Source organism: Aptenodytes patagonicus, chromosome 1 (assembly GCF_965638725.1).
Source record: "Aptenodytes patagonicus chromosome 1, bAptPat1.pri.cur, whole genome shotgun sequence".
Classification (NCBI taxonomy): domain Eukaryota; kingdom Metazoa; phylum Chordata; class Aves; order Sphenisciformes; family Spheniscidae; genus Aptenodytes; species Aptenodytes patagonicus.
Window position 1 is genome coordinate 158,344,396 of NC_134949.1, and position 27,679 is coordinate 158,372,074.

Below are 27,679 nucleotides of genomic sequence, written 5' to 3' on the forward strand. Positions count from 1 at the left end.
TGTTCCCGTCTCTCCTGAGCTTGTCGCGGCAGGTGTTGCATGGCTACAGAAATGCTCGGATCCTGCTGGTGGTGGCCGGTACCTTCCGCTGGCCCCCTCAGACGCGGGAGGAACGATGCCGGTACCTGCTGTGTAACAGAGGTTGTCCCACGAGTTCGTCGAGTGGCGCGGCCAAGCCGTCAGGCAGCGGGGGCTCCTCGGGATGTGGCCGCGGTGCAGACACGGATGAGCGCTCTCTCCACGTCCGAACCCGAATGTCCTGCGTATTCCTTCCACGTGAATACAGAAGTCAAAGGCCAGGCTCTCTGCTCCCCCGTGCAGGAGGCTGCATTCACAAGAAAGCAAAAATAAGTGAGCAAAGGGGCTGCAGGAGTCCCGGTCAGTGAGGGCACGGCAGCCTGACCTGACAGACACGGGTGTTTAAACCCTGACTGTTTTTACTGAGTCGAGGTTTGACGTCCGCTCTCCGGTAACTAAAAGAGGCGGGAAAGAAGCCCCAAATGGAAAATTACCGCTGAATAAACTGTGTTTAGTCAACTACCTGTAACGCTATCAAGAGGTACTCATAAGCTAGGCACTGAGGTGAAGGTGGGGGAGTAGCCTGAAAGCCACCGCCAGCCAGAAGTTGCCAAGCTCGACCACGTGCAAAATCGCTGCTTTTCTGGGTCTTGCGGATCCCCCTCACAGAGGGAGCGAGACCCCTCCCCAGCCTCCCCTGGGCATCCAAACGGGTGGGGAAATGCTCGCTTTTGAGCAGACCCTCATCTGGTGAAGATCTCAGCCCTGCCCGGCTCTACTGCAGGAGAACCTTCCTGGCAAGTCTCCCTCTCCTCAGCCCACGCTGGGCTCTTCCGCTGAGGGGAAAGCCTGCCCCGTGCTAACGCTGCCCGACTCAGCCAGGACGCCAAGACAAAATCCTTCCTCTGCAGTCAGGATAAACCTGGCAAACAAGATAAACTTTAGATGGAGCTGAACCCACGTGATTCTCTAAGAGCAGTTTTACTTAAGCTTGAAGTAATTTTAGTTGGCAGCCCACTTACGTAGCTTGATACTAAAATTCTTCTCAACTGTATTTTTATCTACTTCTGGAATACCAAGTAGCATAGCATACACAGCAGAGCAATAGATGAAAAAATCGCAGAAGATCACATCTCAAAATCATAGTCAAAATCTTTTTGCTTTTATTCCATTTAATGCTTAATATCTGGGAAAATACAATAAATAATTTTTCAATTTAGAACAATTAGATGTTATGCTTAATAATAAAATGTTCAAAGAGGATGTAAAAATAAATTAATATCTTACTATTTAACTTCAATGACAAAGCAGGTCTCAGTTTCAGACAACCGAGAAATTTTCGGCCATGAAAGACAAATGAACGTGTTCTGCCCTTCCGTAAACACGCGGCTGTCATTGAAACCAATGGAAGATATATATACACACACACACACACACGTATGTACATATGTGCCTGCATCAGAGGGCAGAATTTGGCCTAGATCTTACAAAACGGTAGTTGACATTCATGTGTGTTTATTTTTTTTAACAAATAGAACTGCAGAACGTTCATGTATCATACATTTTCCACATCCTGCAACTGCAACTTATATGAAACATTAGCATATAAAAAGTCATCACTGTACAACCACTTTTTTTTTTTTAAAAGTCAGAGTCAAAAACATAAAAACAGCTAATTCATTAAAACCAGATATATTGTTTAAGTGCTGAGGTTTGTGTTAGCTTTCTTCTGTTTCAAGCACAAGAATCTATTAAAACATAAAAGGCAGAAGTGGCTCAGAAAATGACGAACTCTCTAACAACATACTTGTAGCTCTACTAACACTTATCTGACACTATAGTTAATTGGAAAACAACGTAAACACCATGAGGTACAGATACCGACGGACATTCCTCACAACTGTGCAAACCGTGGGCCTCCTCCTGCAAACGCCACTGGCTCCAGAGCTTCTCCCAGGGCCGGTCCCACCGAGTCCAACTGCAACGCCCCGCAGCAGCCCCTGCCGCTGCCATTTGCAGGAAGGGGTCCCGTCACCCCCAGGTCATGCACCAAATATGTTTAAAGTGCCTCAGATTTCAAACTGATGCAAATCTACATTTCGTTCCTTCAGACTTGGAAAGGTGAAATAGCTTCTGAAAAGTCTTATATAAATACTCCTTTAAAACTATTAGAGGTTTCCTATTTCAAGGTAAATCTAATAAAATATTGAACCGCTTTTAAATTAGGCAAATGGTGTTTGCTCTGCTTTTTGTAAAAAAGCGACTATATTCCTTTGCTGTAAGGTACTCTGTACGTCTCCAGCCACTCGTCCCTTTATTTTACAGACAGTAAGAGGCAGAGCTATCATCATTTTGTTGGTGCAATCGCCTGTGGAGTTCTGAAACAGCCAAAAAATGGATTTTTTGTGATGACGCTGAATCTGAAGTTCATCCCTTTTCACAAGTCTTTTCTCCAGTTCGTTTTATTCTGCTTCTTCGCTCTTCTCAGAACCACCTCCAGCTGAATTATCTGCCTCATACTTTTTATCAAGAGCATCTTCAAAGGATTTCCCGCTGCAGTCATAGGTTTTACTTGTAGATGCCGTATGTGTTCGAATGCGAGCTCCTGGCTGGTATAACTGCATGGCTGGGCGATCCTAGAAGGAAGGAGATGTGGTTAACGCTCTGAGAAACCTGTGTGGGACACATACGTGGGATTTTAAAGTGATGAATGTTTGTGAAGAAAGTAGATTTTGTGTTAAATCACTTTACATTTCGTAAGACCCAGGAAAAAAATGGAGTGTAATGAAAATTGACTATTTAACATCTGTCTTGTTTACAACACTATTCTTGGGAGCCAAGCATTCTGAATAAATGAAGAAAGCTGTAAAAATTAAAGATCCTATGATACATTTGATGTAAACAAGGAGAAATACTGCAGAGAATTGTCAAACACATTGTAACAGGTAAAACTGAAATATGTCACTACCTTCGCTAACATCAACTGGGAAGAACAATAGCCTGTGCACTTGCAACTCTGCAGATAAATGACAAATATTAAATATAGCCATAAAAAAATAAGACAAACCAGGGAACAGTTTAGCAGGCAACAGCTAGAAAACTGTCCTCAGCTGAACTTGACCAACTGATATGCGTGCCCCGCTACTACAAGTCATGAATCATTACCACGATTTAAACATGGAATGCACATGTGCATTATACATCTCAAAATAAAATTGCAGTTATTGCTCTGCTTCATCATGCCTTCCATACTGAGTGTGGGAGCAGGGGAATTCACCCGCTGACAATAAACAAAGTAAGTACAACTGGAACACGCGCAGGCTTTGTGAGTGACTCAATCACAAGCATGCTGATTTCATCACTGGCAAATGGAAGAAGGAGCCAGATTACAAGGAAAAGACCCCTCACACTTGCAAATGGTGACGTTCCATAGCTCCGGAGAGCACTTTTTATTCTTGAAATCTCAATTAAAAAACCATACTGCTTAGAAACTCTGCTTAAGAAGTCTTTTCCTAGTAAGAGTATTTTACTCTCACAAATGCCAGTTTTTAATGTTATCAAGCAACCCATTCACCAAAGCCTGAGCTTTTCGACCAAAGTCTTGTGTTAAGTTTAGCAAACAAAATTAAACAGCCTATTTTAAGACAGTGGCAGAGCACTGAAATTTTCCTACATCAAACTATACTAATTTTCAATTGCCTTCATAATTTGAAGTCATTCTGGTCTTGTGTTCTTTCATTCTTTTTTCTTATTCCCAATATGCATTTTCCCTTTTTCTTTCTTTTTCCTTCACCTTTGTCTTCTTTGCTCCACTTTTCTCTCTCTCTCTTCAGACCAGATATCAAGACTGACTACTGGGCCATACAACTAGATCATTCTAGTTAGTGCTTTGTAGTGTGGTATGAAAATGCACAACATACATCCTTCTACATCACAAACAGCTGCATAAAACTAGATCCTCTGACAAGCGGTGCCCGTTGGAAAGTTTATGATAAAGGGTCCAAACGATTTTTCGTATCACAGGCTCTGTACCTTGCAGTTCGCATGAAAGCTAGCACAACTGTTACTTACACCGGAAATTTCCCATTTTCTAATTAATTCTTACAAACTTCAGAAAGAAGCTCAATCTCTGCCTAAAAACTTGTGTTGGCATTGTTAATTCTACAGGTGAGTTGGAAAACTCAGCCCCTAACTCTTACCTACATGATAAATACTGTAAGGAAAAAAGTCACCAGGCTGCAAAAAAACTTTACTGATATTGCTTATTTTGTTTAGGGAACAAATCTAGCACCTGAAACATGGACTGATCCAGAGACTCAGCAAGCTACCAGAAGTGCGACAGGAAGAAATAAAGCGGAGGCGGCTTCTTAAGGCTTGACAAAAGGCCCCCAAGACCCACCATCCAGTTCCAAGGTTGCAGATACTTGACCAGATTTCAAGAGTAGCATGGCAAGCACGAGGAAAATTGCTTTTCCCATCTTCCTGCTTCTGAACTAGCCATTTTTCTGACTGTTCTACAGCTTGAGCCACTGGTGTAGGTAGGAAGTGGCTAATGTGCATATGCAGACAAACCTCACCCATACTGCCCAGCTGACCTTTGCATAAACAAAAAGCGGGGCACGCCAGGCCTTCTGTGTTCGCACAAGGTGACTTAGTTGACGCGCAGAGCGAGTCCACCTGGACTTGCTCTATGCACACTCCACGCAGACTCACTCTGCACGTGACCCGTATACTCCTCCTCAGCCTTAGCCCACATCACAGATCAGTCACTTGGTTTGAAAGAAGAGTTCCACGTGCAGAATACATTTCTACACAAAACAGTGTTTCGGTCACCTTTTGTGGCAAATCTAGGATCAGAAGGAAGAGAGAATGAGGGTGGCAAGGAGAGCCACCTCCTGAAAAGACCCTGGCACATCCACAAAAAGATCCTGGCACAGTCTGAGAAAAATTATGCCCCTGTCTCTGGGAGACAAATAAGGGACGGCTCTTCTACACACCCTGCCACAGGCCCTGCTTGCACTGGTTTTGCACCTGCTCTTTCTCTGACAACGACCATGAGGATAATTTGTCCTAACCAAAGGACAGCCTTTTCGTACTGGCGGGTATACAACACTGAAGAATTAGCACAGTCACACCCTCTAAATACAATGGTCTCTGAATTAGCTATTTATTTAAGTCCTTATATTTCTCCTACTGAGCAATGCCTGGCCAATCCGTAATACAATTTTATGAGCTGGGTAATGGAAGTGCATTTTTAAAAGACTAGCATGGCACAGTTTTTAAATTTCACTACAGGTCAGAAGTACAACAATTTTTAATACACTCATAAAATACGAGGCTTCCAAGAATAGCGTTCTAAAAATGCTAGGCTTGAAAGGAAGGCAGAAAGTCTTCTATATATTGTAAATATGAACGAGCAGAGACCTGTGACCTTAACTTATTTTAACTGCTGTTGTCCTCTGATACCAATAAAAAGAAGTCTGGGTTTTACTGAAAATGAAATAAAGAATTGCTTTTTTTGAAAAAGCATCTTTATGCTGAGTTTGCAAAAGTGAAACCTGTGATCTTGAAGCATATTTAACTAATGAAAGATTATCCTAAATGAATAAAAGAACCTTATTTCTTATGCGCTCCTTTTTGGATGCCATGTCATCACACTTGTCCTCTTTACCCAGTTTGTCTACTGCCTCCACAGTGAAGCTGTAGTTGTAGTTCCCTTTCTTTCCTCTGTCTTGGCTGTATCCTTTCCCCCACTTCAGCTCTTCTTCATTCCTTCTCACAAACTTGTCAAACTCATAGTAAGCTCTATGCTTTCTGCCATCATCCAATCGATACCTTTGTCTTTCAGGTTCTTTTTCTCGAAATCTTCTCTCCAAATCTCTTTGCTCTTTGTCACTATCATTTTGTGACCTACGAGTATGTACAAAAAGAAAGAAAATCCAAGCAATTAACAGTAAAAAGAAAGCTGCTGAAGGATACAATACAAAGCCTTCCTTTGACTTCAATGGTATTTAAATCAATTGTACGGCAAGGCTGTTTTCTTCTCATTAAAAAGGGGTTACGTGCAATTTTGCTGAATGTCTCATCCATGTATGTCCGGCCCTTGACTATGCATTCAGTTCAAAATAGCAGACAAAGCTTTGCAAGCAAAATCTGACTTTTGTGCAACTCTGTGGAAGGCCCATTCTTCAACTTTTATCCCTCTTTGCAATCCCATAAATAGTTCCCCAATACTCTTCACATAAACACATGCTGCGTGATTAGCTCTTGTGGCCTGTTCTTGAGGCGACTCGTGCATACGAGTAGTCCCTTGAATGGGAACATTCAGGGCCCGAAGGAATTGTGCAGGTATCCTGTACCAATTTGTGAAGTTTTATGACTCTATTTAACAAAAATTATTCACTGACATTGCAACTTGCAGAAGGCATTTGTGAAAATGAATACTTGTGTTCCAGGCTTTTGTTTATTACGTCTCCAAGTAATTTAGCCTACCTTTGCATATTCTATTTAGGCAAAAGATCACTACCTTACCACAACATAATACTTAATTTCTGCTATGCTGCAACAGGTTTATATCATAAAGACTATTAGTTTGCAACATTTTGCTGCCTGTCTGATACAATTCTCAGCTCTCTTATTCACTTCATTGTTCCTGTTCAGCAAGCGGGTGCTTCTCTCATACAGCCAAACTGCAAATAATGAAGAAAGATTACAGAATAGATTGAACTTTAAAAGGAGCAAATACAGGCAGTTTCTTTTTATATATTACATATGTATAAATACTTAAAATTGAAACAGGAAAGTTGCTTTTGACAGTCTGCTCACATTTTGGGAATCAGCAGACAGAATCAGAGAGGATGGAGATTTTCTAATAATGTAGTGATCAAATAGTGATATGTTTCTCATTTAGAATGGCTTAATATCAATAAAAGTGTAACTTTTTATATAATTTTTTTTTTTAAATAACAGAACTGTGAAAATTGTCAGTCTCTGCCATGAACTTGGGCATTGGCGGGGCTGCCAAGACAGGGGCCCCATCTCAGGAAGAGCTGCAGGTCAGCAACAAAACCTGAATGACAGGTAAGTTATTCAGCATTTCACAAGACTGTGCTTGTGTCAGCATAACACATTCACAAGTGGAAGCAACGTCCCAGCTGTCACAAATACCTGAATCAATCACAATTACAGAGATACTGTACCTCTAGCATAGATAGATATATATAAAATACTATGTTAGCTCTCAAGGGGTATGTGGCTAGAAGTTGTTTTGTTTCATGTTTAATTTGCTATTCTAGACACTAATTCAAGTCCTAGCAAGGCTCAGAGCATGACCCTCCAAAAAGCCAGAAAGACACATCTCGACTTGTTGCCGTAGCATTGCCCGGTACCCATCTCTTCCCCTGCTTATTACTGTGGGTGAGGAAGGAATGGATGTGCCTGGAGGTCGGCAGGTGACAGGGATACAAACTCCAGCTCAAGAGTGGTTAAAGTAGCTTTCTAAAATTCAGTCACAGCGAACAGGCAGGCAAGAGCAGAAATGGCGGGGTAAGCAATTACAAAGTATAGGTAGAAGAGAAAGTTACACAGCCAGAGAAAGAGAAAGCAGAAGTGAATGGAAGTAAAGGGAATGGAAGCATACTTCTGTTTGGCATAGTTTCAAATCCGTATGTGACCATGTACACTCATGCACCTACTGAGGTTTGAGTTTGTGGTAGAAAGCTATTGCTACTGAGCCTTTAAACGTGGTTTCAAACAGGCAATTCAGTCTCCTGCATGTAGAGTTGGGAGTTACAGTTTATTACTGATTTCTGAGTCAGTGACAAAGTAGTTACAGCTTTAATTCTGAAGCTGAAATAGCTCATAGCTCGCTACTTAATCACACCCACTAATAATCATGATGAAATGAGCACTTGGAAAGACAAGGTAACACTTGCTGTACCTGCACAGCCAAAAGGATTCTGTTTTACACCTGGAAAATCTACATTAATGTATTAACTTATTAAACTTACAGGATCAATAGTAAAAATGTTATATGGCACCACCAAAAGCTTAATACATAAAAAGCCTTATTAGCAAACAACTGACTTGCCCCTGCAAGTGTTTCTGTTGACCCTGTGCTGAATATTTTCAATTTCCATTAGAGAATAGGAAATGGAAGTTGTCAGCATCTTTCAGGACATACTCAACATAATGAAACACTGGGCCCATGTTTGAAGTCCTTAGTCAGAGACAAAAAAAGATGAATAATGCATGTAGGATATTATTAGTGAACCATTTCTCCAATTAGCAAATCCAGTGGTTTTATTTTCCAGTGTTCAAAGTTTCTTTATTTTTCTATTTGCCATTAGGAGAACATTTACAGCTCCTGCATACTTTTCATAAAAATCAAGAACCTAAGTGGACAAAGGTAAAATGTAAACTACTCAGAACAGGCAGGTAGCCTGCAAGGCTCCTAGAGCACAATCCCAAACTTCCTCTAATACTGTGTATATAATTGTGCTGGTTGTGGCTCGGATAGAGTTAATTTTCTTCACTGTAGCTAGTATGGGGCTGTGTTTTGGATTTGTGCTGGAAACAGTGTTGATAACACAGGGATGTTTTCGTTGCTGCTGAGCAGTGCTTACACAGAGTCAAGGCCTGTTCTGCTCCTCACCCCACCCCACCAGCGAGTAGGCTGGGGGTGCACAAGGAGTTGGGAGGGGGCACAGCCGGGACAGCTGACCCCAACTGAACAAAGGGATATTCCATGCCATATGATGTCATGCTCAGCATATAAACTAGGGGGAAAGCTGGCCGGGGGGCCACTGCTCGGGGTCAGGCTGGGCATCGGTTGGTGGGTGGTGAGCAACTGTTTTCATTTGCATCACTTGTCTTTCTTGGGTTTTAGTTCTCTTTGTTATTTTCCTTTTCATTACAATTTATTATTATTATTGTTGGTTTTGTTGTTATTATTTTATTTCAATTATTAAACTTCTTATCTCAACCCACAAGTTTTCTCACTTTTACTCTTCCGATCCTCTCCCCCATCCCACCGTGGGGGAGCAAGTGAGTGGCTGGGTGGTGCTTAGTTGCCGGCTGGGGCTAAACCACGACAATAATACCTTAGGTAAATTATTTAAATGCTCAAGCTTGTCCTTATGTACAAGTTGCACATATACACGACATCTCAGATTCAGCTCTTTCATTTTGCAAAGTACTTTTGAGAGCTTGGCTGAAAAACTCTACTGAAGAATAAAGTATTCTTTACCTCAGCAGCATATTATTCTTAGTTATGTATCTTACGTATCTTATGGGTGAATCCTGCCTGTGATGGGACACATGTGCCAAAAGACGAGAGAGAGAACCAGCTGCTGAAAACATCTGTAAGACATTTCCAGGCTACAGTAGTTATACAAGTGGGCTATACTTCTTGTTCCTACTATTACATATGCAACACAAAAGGCAGTGGGAGACAGAGACAGCCTTCTGCTCGTATCTATCATAAGGCTGTCATTCACACCTTAACTACATTGTCCCATTTATTAAACACATTTATCTGTTTATTCCAGCAAAAATGAAGAAAGTGTGATGGAAGAGTAAGGCATCGGAAGCAATTTAGTCTTTGACATCAGTAATGGAAAGAGGGCCTTACCTGAGCTCTTGATGGGGAGCAGGTGAAATAACAATGAAACTCTGAATGACTTTTCACGCAGAAATCCTTCCAATCTGGGATTTCAAAACACTTCCCAAATAACAAATTGCATCCACTAATACTGCCATCAGGTCAGTAAGCTGTTACTAAACACCTTTTACAAAAAGGACAGTGAGAGATTGGTTCATCGCAGAATTAAATCAGTTCCTTGCTGACAACACGCAGCCAACGCACCACTTATATCATGTTTAAGCCTTCAAATGAAAACATTTAGGATCTAATTTGGAGCCTAAAAGATAAATATTACTTACTTTTCCTTAAGTTCTTTTAGTGAACCCTCCAATGATTTGGATTTTATACTCCCAGATCCAGGTGATTTATCCCATTTGTTTTCTTCAGTGTCAGCTTCTTCACCTTTTTCTTTGTGCTTTTCATTGGCCAGCTCATCTCCTTTTTCAGGCTTCTTAAGAAGCTAAGAAATATTTGTTTGTATTATGATGTAAAATTGTTTTCCTCCGTTGTAACAGACATTTTAACAATGTATTGAATATATCAAAAACCTATTAAGAGTGAAGATATTTAAATGCTAGGAATATATTTTACAAGTATAAAATTTAAAAAGTTACTTAAGGCAGTTTATTTTGCTAAGGAGTGACAATCATTAACAGGCATTCAACTGCACACTTTTAAATATGCTGAGAATACTGGAGAAAGCACTTACTCTTCTCTCCGAAGTTTTATATATAAAGATATTATTATGGTCTACGATTTCTTAGAAATCATATAATGGAGCTCAATGTTATTGCCAATAAAATAAAAAGCAGAACCTCTGAGACAAAAGGAGCAAGACTAATACTTCACTCCATGAAATATTATATATAAAATGTGTTATGCATGAACTACTTGGGACAGACTGGCATATAGAAGTAGGTGCTTAGTATAAATACACCCTGACAGAAAAACAGAATGACGAAAAAATTATGACGTTAGCAGAAAAGATCACATTGCATTTTCACCTTGGAGATTAAGACTTCCAAGAAGTCTGTTCCTTTCACAACAAATAACCTACACAGGGCCTGAGCAGTGTCTAGCATTACAGGAATAATCTTTATAGAAGGACCAACTGTCTCAAACTATTTCTCTAACATTTGAAGAATAAGCAGAACATCTCGTCAGTCTTTTCATTCCACCAGTTTTTCTGAAATGAGCACAGGTTATTCTTCTCCAATATTTAAAACTATAATGTTTCTCTCAGGTAATATTTTCCTCTTCTCTAGGAAACAGAAATAGCTTTCAAGGACACGTTGCCACAGATAGGTCATAAATACTGGGGTCTTTTGGACAACCAGGTTTGGGTAATACATTTTAAAGGATAACTCCCTTTTCTTCCAAAGTTCTAGTATGCTTTTCTTTACGCCTAAATATGAAAAATCTGTAATTTGGCTTCAGAACTTACTATTTTTTACATCCAGGTGAAGGCAACTGTTGTCCAGGAAGAAAAGGAAGAGGAAAGAAGTACACAGCTCTGTGGCTTCTCCCCACCACAAGAACTGGAGTGAGTCTGTGTGCCCTTGCGTTAAGCTACAGACTTACACCCATTTTCCTCTTCAAAACGGCCTTTAAAACCTTTCCAACACCACAAAATTTAGTTCAGATGAATAGTTTTTAACTATGTTATCTATACATCTATCTTACACGAGTAAGGTTTTAAATGCCCAGACATAACAGCACAAAATAAACCTAAGTGAGGTCATTAAAAGCACATCTATTCAGATTGTTATAGGGCAGTGCAGCTTGAAATTAGCAAGACCTTGTTATAACTTGGTTAAAGCATACTATTAAAATAAATCAGTTCTGAGCATAAACACAAAAAAATCGCAGCACGTATGGCTAGATGAAGATTTACATGACAGAAAGTGTTAAAGCCATATTTGCAATAATCTTCCAACATGTTAGCACAGAACAATTTGGTTCTGTCAGGTTGTGTCGGCACAGAATGTGGCAATGTTGTGTAAAGATATCTGAGTTACCTGCCATAACTGCATCAGCACATCATTCTACCTAAGGTAATTAGTCAGAGTTTTCAGCAGCACTACTTAGTCAAAGCCCTACATTACTTCCCTTCCAGTCAAAACTGGTTTGGTATCTCCACACTGTACTGTAGTACACTGCATAAACAGTGTAAGTGAGATACAAAAGGAGCTTCTGGATAACTTCAACCAAAAAACAGGGGGTTTTTTCATTAAGGTACCTTGATCCTTATTTCTTTTTCAGAAATCTTCTTTTGCTTCTCCACTTCTTTTCTTTTACGTCTTTCTTCTTCTCTGCGCTTCCTTTTCTCTTCCTCCCGCAGACGTTTCTTCTCCAATTCTCTTCGCCTTCGTTCTTCTCTTTTCTCTTCTCGTATTCTCTGAAGAGTTCAAAATGATTAATTGTAAATTGTCCAACGGAAAACCATGTGAAACATAAATGTTGAACTTCAGGCAAAAGTCTGAACGTACCTGCTTTTCTAATTTTCTATTTTTAATATATTCCAAAAGGGGTGTTGTTCTTCTAGCTAAAACACAAAAAATTTGTGATATAGTGTTCAACTCCTAAAAGATGTACTCATTTCTTTACTTCAGTACTAACCCCTTTTTTTCTAGCTTTATCTGCAAGGGAGCTAAATAATTAATAAATCTATTTATTTTATATATTTTTGAAGGCATTCCCATCATTCCATTTTAGAAACACTCTGTTGGTTTTTTGCTGTTAGGGTTAGAAGCAACAGAGCTACGTTGCATGATTATTTAATGTTTAATTAAAAGTTGTATCTTTTCAGCTCAGAGAATGGCTTTTTTCTCTTGCTCATCAAACAGTTATTTACCAAAAAGGAAAGAAATCTGTTCAGCATCTATTCCTACATTTTAATTTTGTACATCAAAACCTAGCTATATTGCTGTTCATATACAGCCCACGTTACTGTAAACTCACACAGCACCTTTCAATCCCAGATTTCAAAGTACATAATGAAGGAAACATTTTCATTCTCATATAACATTTCCATTTAACTACTATTTAGCATTCACCTCTCCACGGGAAAACGGGATGAGTAGGAGACAAGTGGTTTGTCCCAGGTTACACAGCAAAGTATCAGCAGATTCAATAAAACTCTGACTTCCCAAATAACAAATAAAATGCCTCATCTACTGGATCACACAGGCATTCTTATGTTACAGAGCCGTCTCCACACTCCAAAATCCAGCCTAAGCCACCCGCCTGAACCATCCCCAAATTCTACAAAAACTTGGAGAACATAATCAAATTCTGTATCATGTACAGCATTCATGACTGTCAGTATTGAATTCAAACTTGAATTCATGTACTTATAGCTGTGAGTAGTTACAACAAATTTTGTCAGTCTTAGATGTCCCAGGAGTTGGGATGGAGTTGCAGAAAATGTCTACTACTAGAAATTGCTCTAGTTATTTATAGGACTCTTCCTCAAACCAGAAGAAAATTTCACTATTAGAAGGCATGACAGGATTTGGAAGAAAAAAAAATAAGGAAAAAAAAAGGAAGAAATACAAGAAGTTTTCATCAAATTTGAAATGGCATAGCCAAAATCTAGACACAATTCATATCCCAAGAACATTTGAATGTTTTTGTCTTGGAAGTGTGAATATCCTGGGGGCAATCCATTCATTAATGATAAAACCTTGTTAGGCAGTTATGAATGGGAAGGCTTAATAGGATTCAGTATTTATTTTTAGCACATATCACTGGTCAAAAGCAATAACCAAAAAAGACTGTTGATTTGAGATCTTCCTCCCTCTATCCCTAGATTCTCCATGCTACCCCTCACCCTCCCACCTGCCCATAATTTTTGACAAATTTTAGGTCCCCAGCACCCTCCCTACCAGTCTCTCAGATCTGCAGCTCTGCCTCTCTATCCTGCTCCCTTAAGTTCCCCTGTCCGAGCAGTGTCTGCCTCTGGGCACGTTTACACGCTGAAAGTGATCACAAATTGTAACTGGAGGGTCTAGGGAAATATAAGCTGCACTGGGAGTCCAGAACTTGACCCTAGTCATGACTAAGGCTATGATGCAAGAGGTTTCATCAGAAATTATAACTTGAAGTTCAAGGGAGAGAGGCAATGTGATGAGTACTATCAAAAGAGGAGGGCAAAAAATAATGTTTATCAAACCTCAATCTTACCCATCTTATTTATGGGCCTTACTGCAAATAAAATCTAAGAGGTTTTTCTTAAAATGTTTAAGAAATTTTAAAAGAAAATAAATTACAAAATGAAGACCTGTGTCAGCAATAACTTTATATTTTACCTTGCTCTCTACAAACAAGCCAGAAGAATGAGCTTACCTTCATCTTGTTACAGAGAAAATCTGTTTTATATCTGTCACATTGAAACTGATGAGCTAACGCATCTGAGGTGATGCATAAAACATGTTGGTTTGCAGTAACACTACCTGGAGAAATGCTGAGAGCGTGAGGCCCAATTCTGCCAACAAAGTCCTGGGCACGTCTTTCATTGACTTCAGTAGGAGTAACACCTTTGAAACTGGACATGCAACTAAACCCTTACATAATTTTGCTATAAATATGCTATCCACTGAAGTAATCTTTGTTTTTATATTGATAACAATGGTCACAGTTTTGAATAGCAGAACAAATAAAGCGATCACAAATTGTAACTGGAGGGTCTAGGGAAAGGATAAGCTGCACTGGGAGTCCAGAACTTGACCCTAGTCATGACTAAGGCTATGATGCAATTTGATTTCCTGTGATTTAACAGAAACAAAACATTAAAACTCCTAATGTAAAGCTGCCTTCAGCCAATATCGGTACTCAGAAATGTGCAACTCTGCAGACTAATCATTTTCATTGATAGAATTTTTTTAAGCTAATAAATCTTTCTTGAAATTGTAAACTTTTTGTAAATTGTAAACTTCTTAGAAAATTTTGACTGCTTTTGCTCTGCTGTCAAGTACTACGGAAGACTTGGGGTAAATAAAAATTGTTGGGGATCCCTATCGAGAAAAGCAACAAACAAGTTTTAATGATAACAGAATTATCTAAATGTCCGTACTTCTAGCATTTCCACTTCCTCTAAATTGTTTAAGTTCCAAATCTCTCCAGTCAACTATTAATTTATGCATATGAATATTAATGCCACTACAGAAATGCTTGTCACAAACACGGACAAACAGACAAACAGCAGTAACAAGCGATAGGACGAGAGGAAACGGCCTCAAGTTGTGCCAGGGGAGGTTTAGATTGGATATTAGGAAAAATTTCTTCACCGAAAGGGTTGTCAGGCATTGGAACAGGCTGCCCAGGGAAGTGGTTGAGTCCCCATCCCTGGAGGTATTTAAAAGACGTGTAGACGTGGTGCTTAGGGACATGGTTTAGCGGTGGACTTGGCAGTGTCAGGTTTACAGTTGGATCCGATGATCTTAAAGGTCTTTTCCAACCTAAATGATTCTATGATTCTATGATTCTATTCTATGATTTTAATCAAAAGAGGTGGCTACTTTTACACAGTAAAAAAATAATAGCAAAAGTAGATTTTTTTTTTCCTACTCAATTGTCACACCTAGGGAAAGAGTAAGTGTTCTGCATACTCTCACTTGGAGATACAGCACATCAATATTCCATATCATCCTGAAAGCTGCATACTGGCACTGAAGATTTCAGTGTTGATCTTACTAAAGATTCCCCCCGAGACTGTGAAAGTCATGCTGCATGCATACAGAAAACAAGGTGTTGCCTTACTTTCAAAGCTTTTGCAGAATCTTGACCTTGAGAACGAGAGATGATTTCACGTTTTTCAATGAAAGCATCTAGTATCAGGGATCAATCGTTAAGTATTCAGCTATTTTATCTTTTAAAAATAAATCTTCCACCTTTTAATACATCTGTAAGTATTCAGAAGTATTAAGGACCCATTTCTGAAGCCACTGTGCATGCAAAACTTCCAGTGAAGTCAAGTGATTCCATGCATAGAGACTTAAAAGAATAGGTGGGGCATTTCCTGTCACCACTTGGCTGGATAACAAAAATTTAACTGCGATAATCTCAATCTCTGTTAGACTGAACAGGTCAGCTCTTGCAGGTAATACCATCAAGATATAAAAATAAGATTAATATTCTCAATAATAAGAAAAATCAAGAAAACAGACCAATGAGTTCCCTTGTTTTGGCCTCAATCTCTCCCAAAAGAATCTCAGGATTGGCACAGATTTTCTCTTCATCAGCACAGTAACTCTCTAAAAATTTCCTATATTCTGGATCTGTGAAGAAAAATTTTTGGATTATGTTAATACTTTGCAATGCATGACAGAAATGGAATCTATTTTCCACTGTGACGCCAAGAAAATATGTTTACCGTCTTCAATGCTCCCGGCTTTGGCATCTTTCTTCTTCAGCTTCTTTTTTGAAATCTTCTGGAATGGAGCAAATTCAACCACTGCAGGATACTCCAAACCTTAAAAGAGATCAGTGCTTAATTTTTTGAGGGGGGAGAAACATTCCTTATATTCAAGTAAGATTTTCAAAACTCTTGAAACTTGTGTTGGGCAATCTTACTTGAAATCAAAGGTGAATGTTTCTACAATCCCATCTGAAACTTTTATTGAAAAATTACATGTAGCAGTATTTTAGATTCAAAATAAAATACATTTGTATTTTAATGACATACATAAACATTAAATATTTTTGGACATGCTAACAAAGACTGTCAAAATGAAGATGACTACTGTTGCACAATACAATTCTTGCATTATCATTTATAATTCCCTTCTAATTCTTCACAGATATTCATTGATTAGAAAAATTTACATAAAATCTCAGCCTGACAAGTGGTTAGTACTACTGGGAAATGAATCTGGAACAATTGAGTTGCTTCTGTAAAGTTTTGTTGCCAAAAAGCTTAAAAAATAAGTAAATGCTGGGTAATATGCAATAATAAAACATACCACCTTCTTTCAGAACGAAAACTGTAAAACTCAGCATGTAGAATTGTGTGAAACTTCTTTTTTTTCTGTTTATGATGGACTACGCAACTTCTTGCCTGTGTTTACTGGCATGGATTCTTTGTTTTGAATTCTGCCTTAAATACTGGATTCTTCTTTGGACTGGAGTCAGAACTGTGTGTAGTTCTTGAATTTCGCCTGGTTTCCACTTGCAGCAAGTTCAAGATCACACTTCGCTCAAGTCCACTGAAAACTTGGCTTAAATCTGCTAGAACGTTTGTTAACCTTATTGAACCTGGTAATCCTTGTTTTAATTTTATCCTCATAAATGCCATGCTGCCACAAGCCTCACCAGAGGGCACCTTCAATCAAAACTTGTGCTCTTGATTTGCACAAACAATCATGCCAAACTGGCCAGCTGTGTCCAAGCTCAGTTTTGCAATGTACAGAATATTCTGGCTTCAGTCCAGCATAACACTGAAGAATGTGCTTAATTTAGACAAAGTGAAGTCTTGGCAGAATCATAAAAATAGTTTCTTTCTAGTTTTTCATCAAAACACCCAGAATTTGAAATCTGGGAATCACACACTGCAAGGAATGTGTTGTTCTCCATCTCTAGGAAAATCCATCCAAACTTGATTAAGTTAGAAGGCTATAAAATATCTCAGGTAGGAAATGCTGAAGAGGAATTAGTTAGTTTGACAGATAGCTTCTTTAGAGATCAACTCTCCAGTAAGAGTGGACAGGACTGCTTTTCGCAGGACCTCCACAACATTGAGTGCACAGAATAGACAATGTCTATACAAAAACCCCACATATCTATGTCTGTTTTATACAACCTATGCAATTTTTTCCAGAAAGTATGAGTGAATGAGGAAGGAACTGCTAAAGGGAAAGCACCATTTCTTGGCTGTGACAGTTTCATGCTACTGCAGGAGACCTGGATTTACCCACACCTACATTACAGAGTTTTTCTTTACTGTTGGGCAAACTTTTGCAGACTGAACATTTTGAAGATGGCAACCAATTTTGTCGCTATTCTTCTTGGAACTCAACTCCAGATGTCTGCAAACGCTCTAAAAAGTCAAGCTGCACGTATCTCTAAGTGGGCAACCAAAATGATGAAGTCAAGTTTTCGTCTTGCTTTTTCAAAATGGGAGTAAGTGGCACAACTTTATATCACAGAAACACACTGAAGATGTAATGATTCATGCTTGCAATGTGTTCAGTTACTGTTGTGATGAATTGTGAAGCTTGCATAAGATAATTATCTTAATAGGATCTTGACAGTGTACTGCTTAAGGTACAAGAATGCAGGTAAAGCATGCACACCACATAGACAAGCAAGACTGCATGGACAAATATATTTTGCACTTCATTATCTTTTAAGTGATAGATTTTAATGTATTTTTATGTAATTATCTGTATATAGAGAAAAAAACTGGCATAATTAGCAAAAAGGAAATAAATTAATGTTCTAAAATGGTATATGTATACATACACATTTAATATCTTACAAATAGTCCAACCTTTATTATCAATGAAGACATAGCCATCAAAGCGATCTCTAAAAAGAAGGATGTCCTCAGGATTTCTAAAGTTAATGTATGCTCTTGAGTAGAGATGAGGATAAAGGCTGCAACAAGAAACAATTTATTTTCTGTTATTTACTATTCTGTTCAGGACTAGTGAAAAAGTAAAACTAGAAGGATCACAGTGCAATTCTCATCTTCTTTGAGAAATGGCTACCTTAAACGTGCCTATCGAAGTCTTTACATATACATATCTAATTACATATATGACAAAAAGGAACTGAACAACTGACTTCCTAGATACAACTGTGAAATTTATTCTGAGCTGAGACAAATATTTCTAGTTTGTTTTGTCTCCCTAAATTGCAGAGCATATGCTTCCATTGTGCAGGATCAAAGCTTTAAGTCTAATATTTCATGATTTAAGAGATATGAGTAACAGCAGTGTTTTTGGGGAACTTCTTGGGCATGCTAAAAAAGTCTTCTGTCGCTGAAGCAGGAGAAGGAAAGTAAAAGCTCCCAGTGAAAGGGCAGTTGCCAAGCTGTCACTGTATTTAAAGACATTTCCACCTTTAAGAAAGATTAAATAACCTAATAATTGGCAAGATGAATCCACCGAGTTATATACAAATAAATAAACTCCATCTGACATACATGTGTATGAATATATATGCAATGTCTAGTTGTGAAGAACAATTACCGTGAAAATCCAAGGCATTTCTAGCAAAAGAACAGGTACTTACCTAAAATAATTCTGATTCTTCAAGAATTTATTGGCATAGATCCCACTCCAAGGGTAAATGTTTAATGTGCCTGATAAAAACCTCAAGGTTGGCACACCACCAACCACAATGAAACAGAGGTAATTTAATGAATTACCACCCATCAGCTAAGTTACTGTGAGTCATGGCATGTACATGCTTTAAATCCCTGCAACTGTGATGTAAAACAGTTTGTCTTAAACTGCCTTCAATGATGCCTATGTATTATGCCAGGTTTTGGAACGTATCTGAACACAAGCCTGTAACTTTAAAATACCCATGTTTGTAATACTATTGCCACACATGGCCTGTCTTCAGACAAACTCACCATCATCAGCAGGAGACAATAAACACACACAGTTGCAACCATATTTCAATCCCATAGCTCTTTCAGAATCGGATTTCACAATGAGTGAGAAAGAGCAAAAATATGGGTTGGATCACAGGATCCACACAGGTGGTGGCTCAAAGCAACACAGTTACTATAAACCAAGTAATTTTTTCTTTTTCAAATGTGCATCCATATGGATTCCACTTTGGGTGTTAGAAGGTGACCATAAAGAACAATGCTGTCAGTTACTAACCAATGATTTTGTAAACCCACCAAATTTGTGTTTGATATTGTAGCCAGGACAAATGTTTAACAGAAAACTAGAGGGCTTTTTTCATTTAGATGTCTTGCAAATACCAGCTGTGGAGTGTTTCTACAGCATGCAGAGGACAAACCTCCTAATTCTAAGGAAGAGCTATTTCATCCATATATACTCACTATATTTTGATATTCTAGGATGGTAATAGCATTGAGCGAACTGGAAGCAGGCAACCACAAAAACGCCTGCTAGGGCATGGCTAGGGCTACGCTGCTGACACAAAGCAGTGCTGAAAGACACTACAGGCATGGCATGCTCCCTCATCTGCCACTGCCTACACAGATGCCACACAGCTATGGACCGCTTGCAAGCAACCTCTAGACAGCTTGACCAAATGAGCATGGTGGCACGTGGCTTGTGTTTTGTCATGGGGTTCTGCAAACCCTGCAGAGTCCTCTGATCAGATGTGCAAACCTCCAGTCTGCACATGCAACACAAGGTATCTTGAGGGTGGCTGTGGAGTTACCACAGACGAAACAGGCCAGCTTCCTTCTCATAGGTTTCAAAGCAAAAAAAAAAAAAAAAGATGAAATGTTAACACTTTTCATAATTACATACAGTTAAAAAAAATCTTTAAAAAAGGCCTACAAGTATACGTAAAAGAGGAAATTTTATTGTGGCAATCTATAGCTGTGCTGGAAGGAACGTCTCTGTGCTGCCTAACGGCTGGAACAGTGAAGTCGTCTCTTTGATAACTGGTGGCTCCCAGGAAGACGTAAACATCCTTCTTTGTCATGTCAACAGGACTATTTGTCTGTTTCATGTTCTTTGATGTTTAAATTAAATGAGGCCTGATACTAGAGATTGATATGATTACACACTTGAAGTGCTGAAGAATCACAAGACAAAAACAGGAATCTTGAGCGAGCATTACTTTTCAGCCCAGTTATTATTATCTGAGATTGAGAAACTGAGTTTCAGTGCGTAGTCTAAACAACTATTTCAGTGTTTTATCCATCTTCAGTTTTTGTAAAATACTAAAACTTTCCGTAGATCAAAGACTGGGACTCAGAGAGGTGTCCCAGCCACTACATTATTGTGGCACTTCTCTGTCTCAGTGCACAGCAAACAGCTTCATGATATAGTTGGATTTTCTATTTTTCTGTAGTAACTTAGAACCTTATGGTTGGGCACAAACCATCATGAAACAGAACTGAAAATACGAAGAGTTATTACTTCCTTGTTTCCTTTAGCTTGTACATCAACGCCATCTGTTTCATCTGCTTTGGCAACACGATCTTTTCCCGGTACACAACACAATATTTTTCTAACATTTTCAGCTTAGGCTTATCAGAATCTTTCGAAACAGAGAAAATTCGGTATGGTTATTAAGCATTTATTAGTAAGAAAAAAACAAGTCTGAAGTGTATAAACGGGACTCTGGAAAGCAGAGATTTAGAATTTACCTTGCAGATAACAGATCCAATGTTGTTGCTATACATTATTAACATCTTCAAGAACTTCATTCACATCAGCAGAAATATACAAAAATATAAAAGCATGCTTGTGTACAGTAGGATATTGATGGGCACAGTAGCACAATAAAATAGGGTTGTCCGTCCATTATTGTTGCTACGTATCAGGGTAGAAGGTTGTAGAAACACGGCTATGACAACGCTTAGCAATTACAGGCTCCTTCTCTGATGGAGCCACTTCTACAGATAAAGAGTTGGTTCTCATATGAGAAACATATGAGCAAGTTAGATGTCAGAATGCTTAGTGTATAAAAGCCTGATCAGTGAGTGTTTAAGACCCCTGCCTTAGGCTTTTTACCAAGCAAAGTGTGCAGTGTGCCTAAAAAAACCCGCATAAAATTCACTCTTTGAATGGGAAGCTAACTAAATGTAGCAAATCGGAAATGCTTAGCACTGGCCTGCATATGAAATACTGTCTCTTACTCTGGGTTTCAGACACCTGACTCTGCAGGTGTCAGGGCCCTGTACTCGGCCCTGGTGAGGCCGCACCTCGAATACTGTGTTCAGTTTTGGGCCCCTCACTACAAGAAGGACATCGAGGTGCTGGAGCGTGTCCAGAGAAGGGCAAGGAGGCTGGTGAGGGGTCTGGAGAACAAGTCTTATGAGGAGCGGCTGAGGGAACTGGGGTTGTTTAGCCTGGAGAAAAGGAGGCTGAGGGGAGACCTCATCGCTCTCTACAACTACCTGACAGGAGGTTGTAGCGAGGTGGGTGTCGGTCTCTTCTCCCAAGTAACAAGCGATAGGACAAGAGGAAATGGCCTCAAGTTGCGGCAGGGGAGGTTTAGATTGGATGTAAGGAAAAATTTCTTTACTGAAAGAGTGGTGAAACATTGGAACAGGCTGCCCAGGGAAGGGGTGGAGTCCCCATCCCTGGAGGTATTTAAAAGACGAGTAGATGAGGCACTTAGGGACATGGTTTAGTGGGCATGGTGGTGTTGGGTCGACGGCTGGACTCGATGATCCTTAGAGGTCTTTTCCAACCTCAATGATTCTATGATTCTATGACTTCCAACTGCAGCTCCCACACCTCCACCCACCCTGGATTCCCTCTTCACCTATCTGCTGAAAACCCACCAGCGTGACAGTGCAGCGAAGACTTCACGGGGCTTCACAGGGCCACAGGGACTCTGTGGCTAATACCCTCTCCTAGGAAGAAACAATCCTGCTCTACTTTTGTACTTTATATTCAGCAGTTATTGGATAAAATACAGCTTTTGCTTTTCAGGATTTTGCCTTCCAGCTGAGTCCTACAGAAGGGCCACTGGACTCGGTGTGCCTCCTCCTTTTTTCAAGTATCTACCAGCATAGATTTCATTTGGGATTTGAAATTCAGTTTTGAGGTTGCATGGTTAGTTTTATAATCAGACAGCTGGTTCTATTTTGCCATATGTCTGCTGTCTATAATGCTGCTTTCCATCCTTATCATGTTTTGGACAGATGCACTGCACATGATGTTGGCATCTCTGGGATATCACTTAGAGTAATCTCTATGGAAATAACCCAGATGAGTCTGACTATACACATTTCTTCAGTACAACACACGGTTTCTTTGCTTTCTGCTCTGCATTCAAGAGTATTCAATCCTGTAGGTTACATGTATTTCTATAATACTTAGTCTATCATCTCTTTAAACCCTTACTTTTATAGTAATTGTAGTAACAAGCACATTCTAATAGTTTACTTCTTCTACAAAGTATCTTTTAACATGATTGTGTAAAAAGATTGGTATAAAGGAAAGCAATTTTAAATAGTTATCTACAATATAAACAGCAACATGTAAACTATAAAAACAGCCATCACATCTTAGTAAAAATACTTACCAACTTATCAGTCATGGTGTGTGTATATATATATAAAAAACCATATATACTTCATGTATATAAATGTAAATATATAGATCTCTACATCTAAATTTTCAAGTGTTAAATAAACTCCTCCATCCATTCATACACTACATAATAATTTCTGATCAAGCGGATAACTCATCACCTACATTGTCATGTCAAGTTAAAATCCACTGGCCTTCATCCTCTTGTCTCTCACCTTCTGTGCTCATTCACATAGTGGATGGAACTGGCATAATTTTCAATTAACTTAGCCTTCCTTTTTTACAGATATAAATGAGCACAATGTGCCTGGCAGTGGAGAAGCAGAAACACCATGCAGTTGTGATGACAGACTGTCACTCATTCCATCCAGAACATAGTAGTGGCAGTTCCCTTGAAGCTCTAAAGGTGCTGCCCCATCAGAGCTGCAGTTCCTGGGTGCATACCACCATCCTACAGCGTTAATGCTATTTGCCTACAATAATCCTGAGCAAAATGTTAGGAAGAGGTTATGAAGGGAAAAGGAGGAGTGCTGTTTGCAAGAAGCTTTATCACTCTCTGTGATATATGGCATGGCATCGACTATTTGACTGGCTTTCACATAAACAAAGCTCCTGTTCAGATCTCTCTACTTTTATAACCTCACAACTCTATTAACAAGTCCTAGCACTCAGCATTCAGTGCCAGTCCTGAGGGATGTCCCAAACACTGCAGGGCCAGAGTTCAATCACTTGACTCAAGTTTTAGAAGACTCAGAAACATTTACGTGCAAACAAAGAGTATCTGGAAAAAATAGTTAATATCTGGAGTCTGAGAACAAAATAGACTGTCAGGAAGGCAGAGCCTTTATTAGCTATAGATAGTGTGTCTATCCAACAAACATCCCTAAAGGCCATAGAATCAGTCACAGAAACAGTGTTTTGTTTGTATTTTGATGTCAATGTACAACAGAGAATAAATGTCATGCAGTGAATCGGATGAATCTGAAAAAATGAACGAAACACAATGCAACAGTCACTTTCTGAAATTATTTTACTGAAATGGATGTAACTGAAAAAGTGTTATACGTTAATGACATTACTTAATAAAATGAAATTTTTAAAAGCTTTATAGCTTGCCTGTAAGACGACATTGTAAATTTAAAGATAATCTTTGGACTGCAAAAACAGAGAAATTGGAGTTGGTATGCATATCTTGTTTGTTTTGTCCTCTAGGGTGAGATGACCTTGGAAATAAGTATGTAGAAGCCGCTATAGTCAGACCTCTCTAGTCCTCTTTCTGACAGCAACTAGTAGAGGATGCTTAGAGGAAGTTTATCAAAAAGGGGAAACTACACACTGACACTTCACCTAGTATATTGTTTCAGCTACTTGCAGCCTAGGGACTTCGTAATACAGAACTTGTATCCTTGTGTTTAATAGGTTTTCATAGGTAAGTATTTGTCTAGATAAATAAGTATTTGTCTAAATAAGTATTTGTCTAACTGCTCCTGAACCATTTTCAACCTCCATCATTTCTGGCATCAATTTCTGACAAGGAGTTCTACGGTTTAACAGTGTTGTGTGAAAGAAAAAGTCTGTACTCCACAGAAATCTGAATGAGCTCTTAGAAACTTCTGATATCTAGAGTTACACAGGATGCACTTAAACTGAGATGTTACAGCTCTTAAGGCAAATTTGTCTGCTTCTGCATGAAAACATTTGTATGCCCCTTTCTCTTTCCAACAAACAGATCCTCTTCACTGAGTAGCTTCTCCAAATCATTCTCTTGTTAGGTAACATGAAATCTGCTTTTAATCTTCCCATGTTTTTATTACCACTGAATTCTCTGGATTGGTTGCCACTGTGCACACAGTACAGGATCTAGAAAAAAGCTAATCAGTGAAAGACAGAGGGCACTGTAGAGAGAACATGCCCACCCTGTCCTGTGGCTCTTCCTGTTAGCTGGAGTGGCGTGAAGACACATCCACAGAGTTTTCTGAAACGTTGTGAACTGTCCGTAACATGACAGATTACTGCAACACAATGCTCTGTGCTCAGGAAAGAGTTTGCCGCTGAATAAGAGGAGATTAAGACTCACTCTAACTTACAGTTGTCTCTAACTTACCAATTTCTGAAAGTTCACTGTATATTCTAGAGTGTATGAACATGTAAAGAGTTAAATCATAAACAGATGTACATGGGTATGTGTCAGCAGTCAAACAAAGGGTGCAAAGGGGGCAAGGTGATCCTGGGCCAGTCAAAGAACAAATAATCAGTCAAGCCAGTACTCTGCAGAACTGCAGCTAAATGCCCATTTAAACTGTGTAGTTTGCTGAAAGAAAGTTGCAGCCATACAAACCCTGTAAAGATAAACCCATTCTGAAAAAACACATCTTTTGTACGAAAGCATAATTTTTAAGAAGCAAAATGAAGCAAAAAAAAGTGAATATGAAACAGTTCATGCTGAAAAATTCAAACTTATATGAAAACACTTTTTTCTAGAGAGTTTAAATTTACGAAGGCAGAAGAGAGCATGAATCCAAAACTCAAGAGGAAGATAACATTTTTCTCCCAGATCATAATTTTATTACAGGGCTTATACGCAGGACTCAAGGAAACTGACAATCCAAGTAACACATATCAGAGATCTCATGTTCAAAAAAAAGTTTAAAAATGTGTATTCTTTGCTTGCTGCATCTTGAAGTCTAGTAGGAAAACAATATAAGAAATACAGCTTTATTTTCTTCACACTTTTGTTATTTTTAATTGCCAAGATCTGCTCTTCAAGGCAAATGAATTTTTAAGGTGTTTTAAGCATGTCCTCAACCCTCTACCAGAATGAGCTACTGTGTCATATATGCCATCTAACAAACTTTTTTATATCTACACGTGTTCTGTCCCTAGCTATAAGAAAGTACATGACGAATAATACAGCATGAGAGAAAACCCACAATATCTTTCATCAGTAACCTGACATGGAGATGCAATTAATGAGTGGACAGCAAGATTTTTGAGTACTCCAAATTTCATCACATAAAAGTAGAGAGAAAAATGAAACTTTGTATGTACAACTGTTGTCAGTGCCTTCTCTTTTCTAAGATGGCCGACTCCCTAAATTCTTATGCCAACAATTGTTCTGGTAAATTAAAATTGTAATTTTTTAACTGTTTCCTGGCATTTGTGCAGCTAAACACACTGCGGACAGAGACACTCTTCTTCAGAGAATTTTTTGTTTGCCTTTGATATTTTCCCCTTATCAAATGAACAGCTGGGACAGAAGCCTTAAAGAGACCCATTTGGAAATACGGATGACGAGGTTCAGAGGAGAAATGTAAGTAACTACAAAGACTTTCAATCAGACTAAATACTCCTCTTTCCTAACTTCACATCCTTTGTGGTTCTACCAGAAAAGCTGAAGCACCTACAATTTAGTTGCTGCACATATGTGTAACTACCTAGGTCAGGCAACTGCCATAAAGCTTTGCTAAACAGACATTTGTTCCTTTCCGATTGTGGAATTGGCCCTGAGAGAACCTATATAGTCAGAGTTAACCATCTAATAACACAGTGGTGGCAAGAAGTGGCAGCATCCTTTCAAATAAAATCAGTCCAGGAACTAGACCGTTCCAAGTGTAATTTGCCACAAACAATTCCCTACGAAGGAAAGGCTATCTGCTCTGACCCCACGGTCACCCCTAACTTTAAAAGTTGGTCAGCAATAAACATCCAGGATCTCTCTGTAGTCAATGGAAAGAATCTGGTGCCTGTGGAGGATGATTTATTGCACACTAAGATAGTTTGAGACAGGCAAGATGGATCTTGTACTTTAGTTTTTCAGATGTAGCAGATGTTCAGATGTTTACTTTTGCAGATGTAGCATACAGGGTATTTTGTTTATTTTAATGGTTAAGTTCCTTCTCTCCCGGAAAGGGAATCATATTTTACCACTGTGATACTGAGTAAATTATATAAATATACTAACAATTCTAATTTATTTTAAATCAATCACTATTTCTTTTTTTTTAGTTTTGAATGAGACAAAAATTAATAAAACTGGATTATTTGAAAAATTGTATGAAATAAATACAAAAACACGTAAGCAAACAAAGAAACTAAGCTCAGATGGCACTCATGAAAAAACTTCTGTGGTATTTGCCCTAGGTTGACTCTTTCTCACAGCCAATAAAACAGTCTGCTGCATTTTACCAATGAAGGTTAAAGAAACATCAGGGTTTCAAACCAAATTATGCCCTATTAATATACAGAAATTTTCTGTTTTAAAATCACCGGTGTAAAAGAAAAGGGCAGAAATGCATTGTCTCTGCATATGTATCCAACTTTTCAGAAATATTTTAAGTAACCTAACAAAACTAACAAAAAGGGAAAAATTATGTGCTTTGGTATGTCCAAAATACCTTAATTAGGTTTTAAGCACCTGAAAACCTACACAAACAGCTCATCCTCACCTGGGATCAGCAGTGCAAAACTCAAAATAATCATGGGCAGGTAGAGGATGTAGCTGTTCCTCCAGTTGCTCCTTAGTTAGACAAGGAGGAAGCCGTCGAATAACGACCTGCATATATAAAAGAAAATGGAGATTTATCTTTGATCTAAATACTGTAGAAAGAGACTAAACAAATCATATTACTCCTCTTTAAAAGCTCTTCCTCGAATTGGGAACTTCAATTGGAGCATTAGCGTCTTAGCGATTTACCTTCTTGGACTTGCTGACAGATGGAACAATCTCCCTATCTCAGTGTCTGCTAACATTGTAAAACTGTTGGGTAACTGAAATATTCTGATGAAGAGCTTGAGAACCATTGCAGTTTAGCCA

The 27,679-nt window shown here is 38.9% G+C and overlaps 1 protein-coding gene across 1 annotated transcript in view; it reads right to left on the bottom strand.

Moving 5' to 3' along the window:
• Positions 1-1,158: 1,158 nt before the first annotated feature.
• UPF3A (UPF3A regulator of nonsense mediated mRNA decay) overlaps positions 1,159-27,679 on the bottom strand; it is a 28,723-nt gene continuing 2,202 nt past the window's right edge. Inside the window, 9 exon segments of the mRNA XM_076360342.1 lie at positions 1,159-2,654; positions 5,634-5,928; positions 9,961-10,121; positions 11,901-12,059; positions 12,151-12,206; positions 15,829-15,939; positions 16,035-16,133; positions 18,150-18,256; positions 27,312-27,418. Coding sequence (XP_076216457.1) covers positions 2,481-2,654; positions 5,634-5,928; positions 9,961-10,121; positions 11,901-12,059; positions 12,151-12,206; positions 15,829-15,939; positions 16,035-16,133; positions 18,150-18,256; positions 27,312-27,418 — 1,269 coding nt within the window. The 3' untranslated portion in view covers positions 1,159-2,480.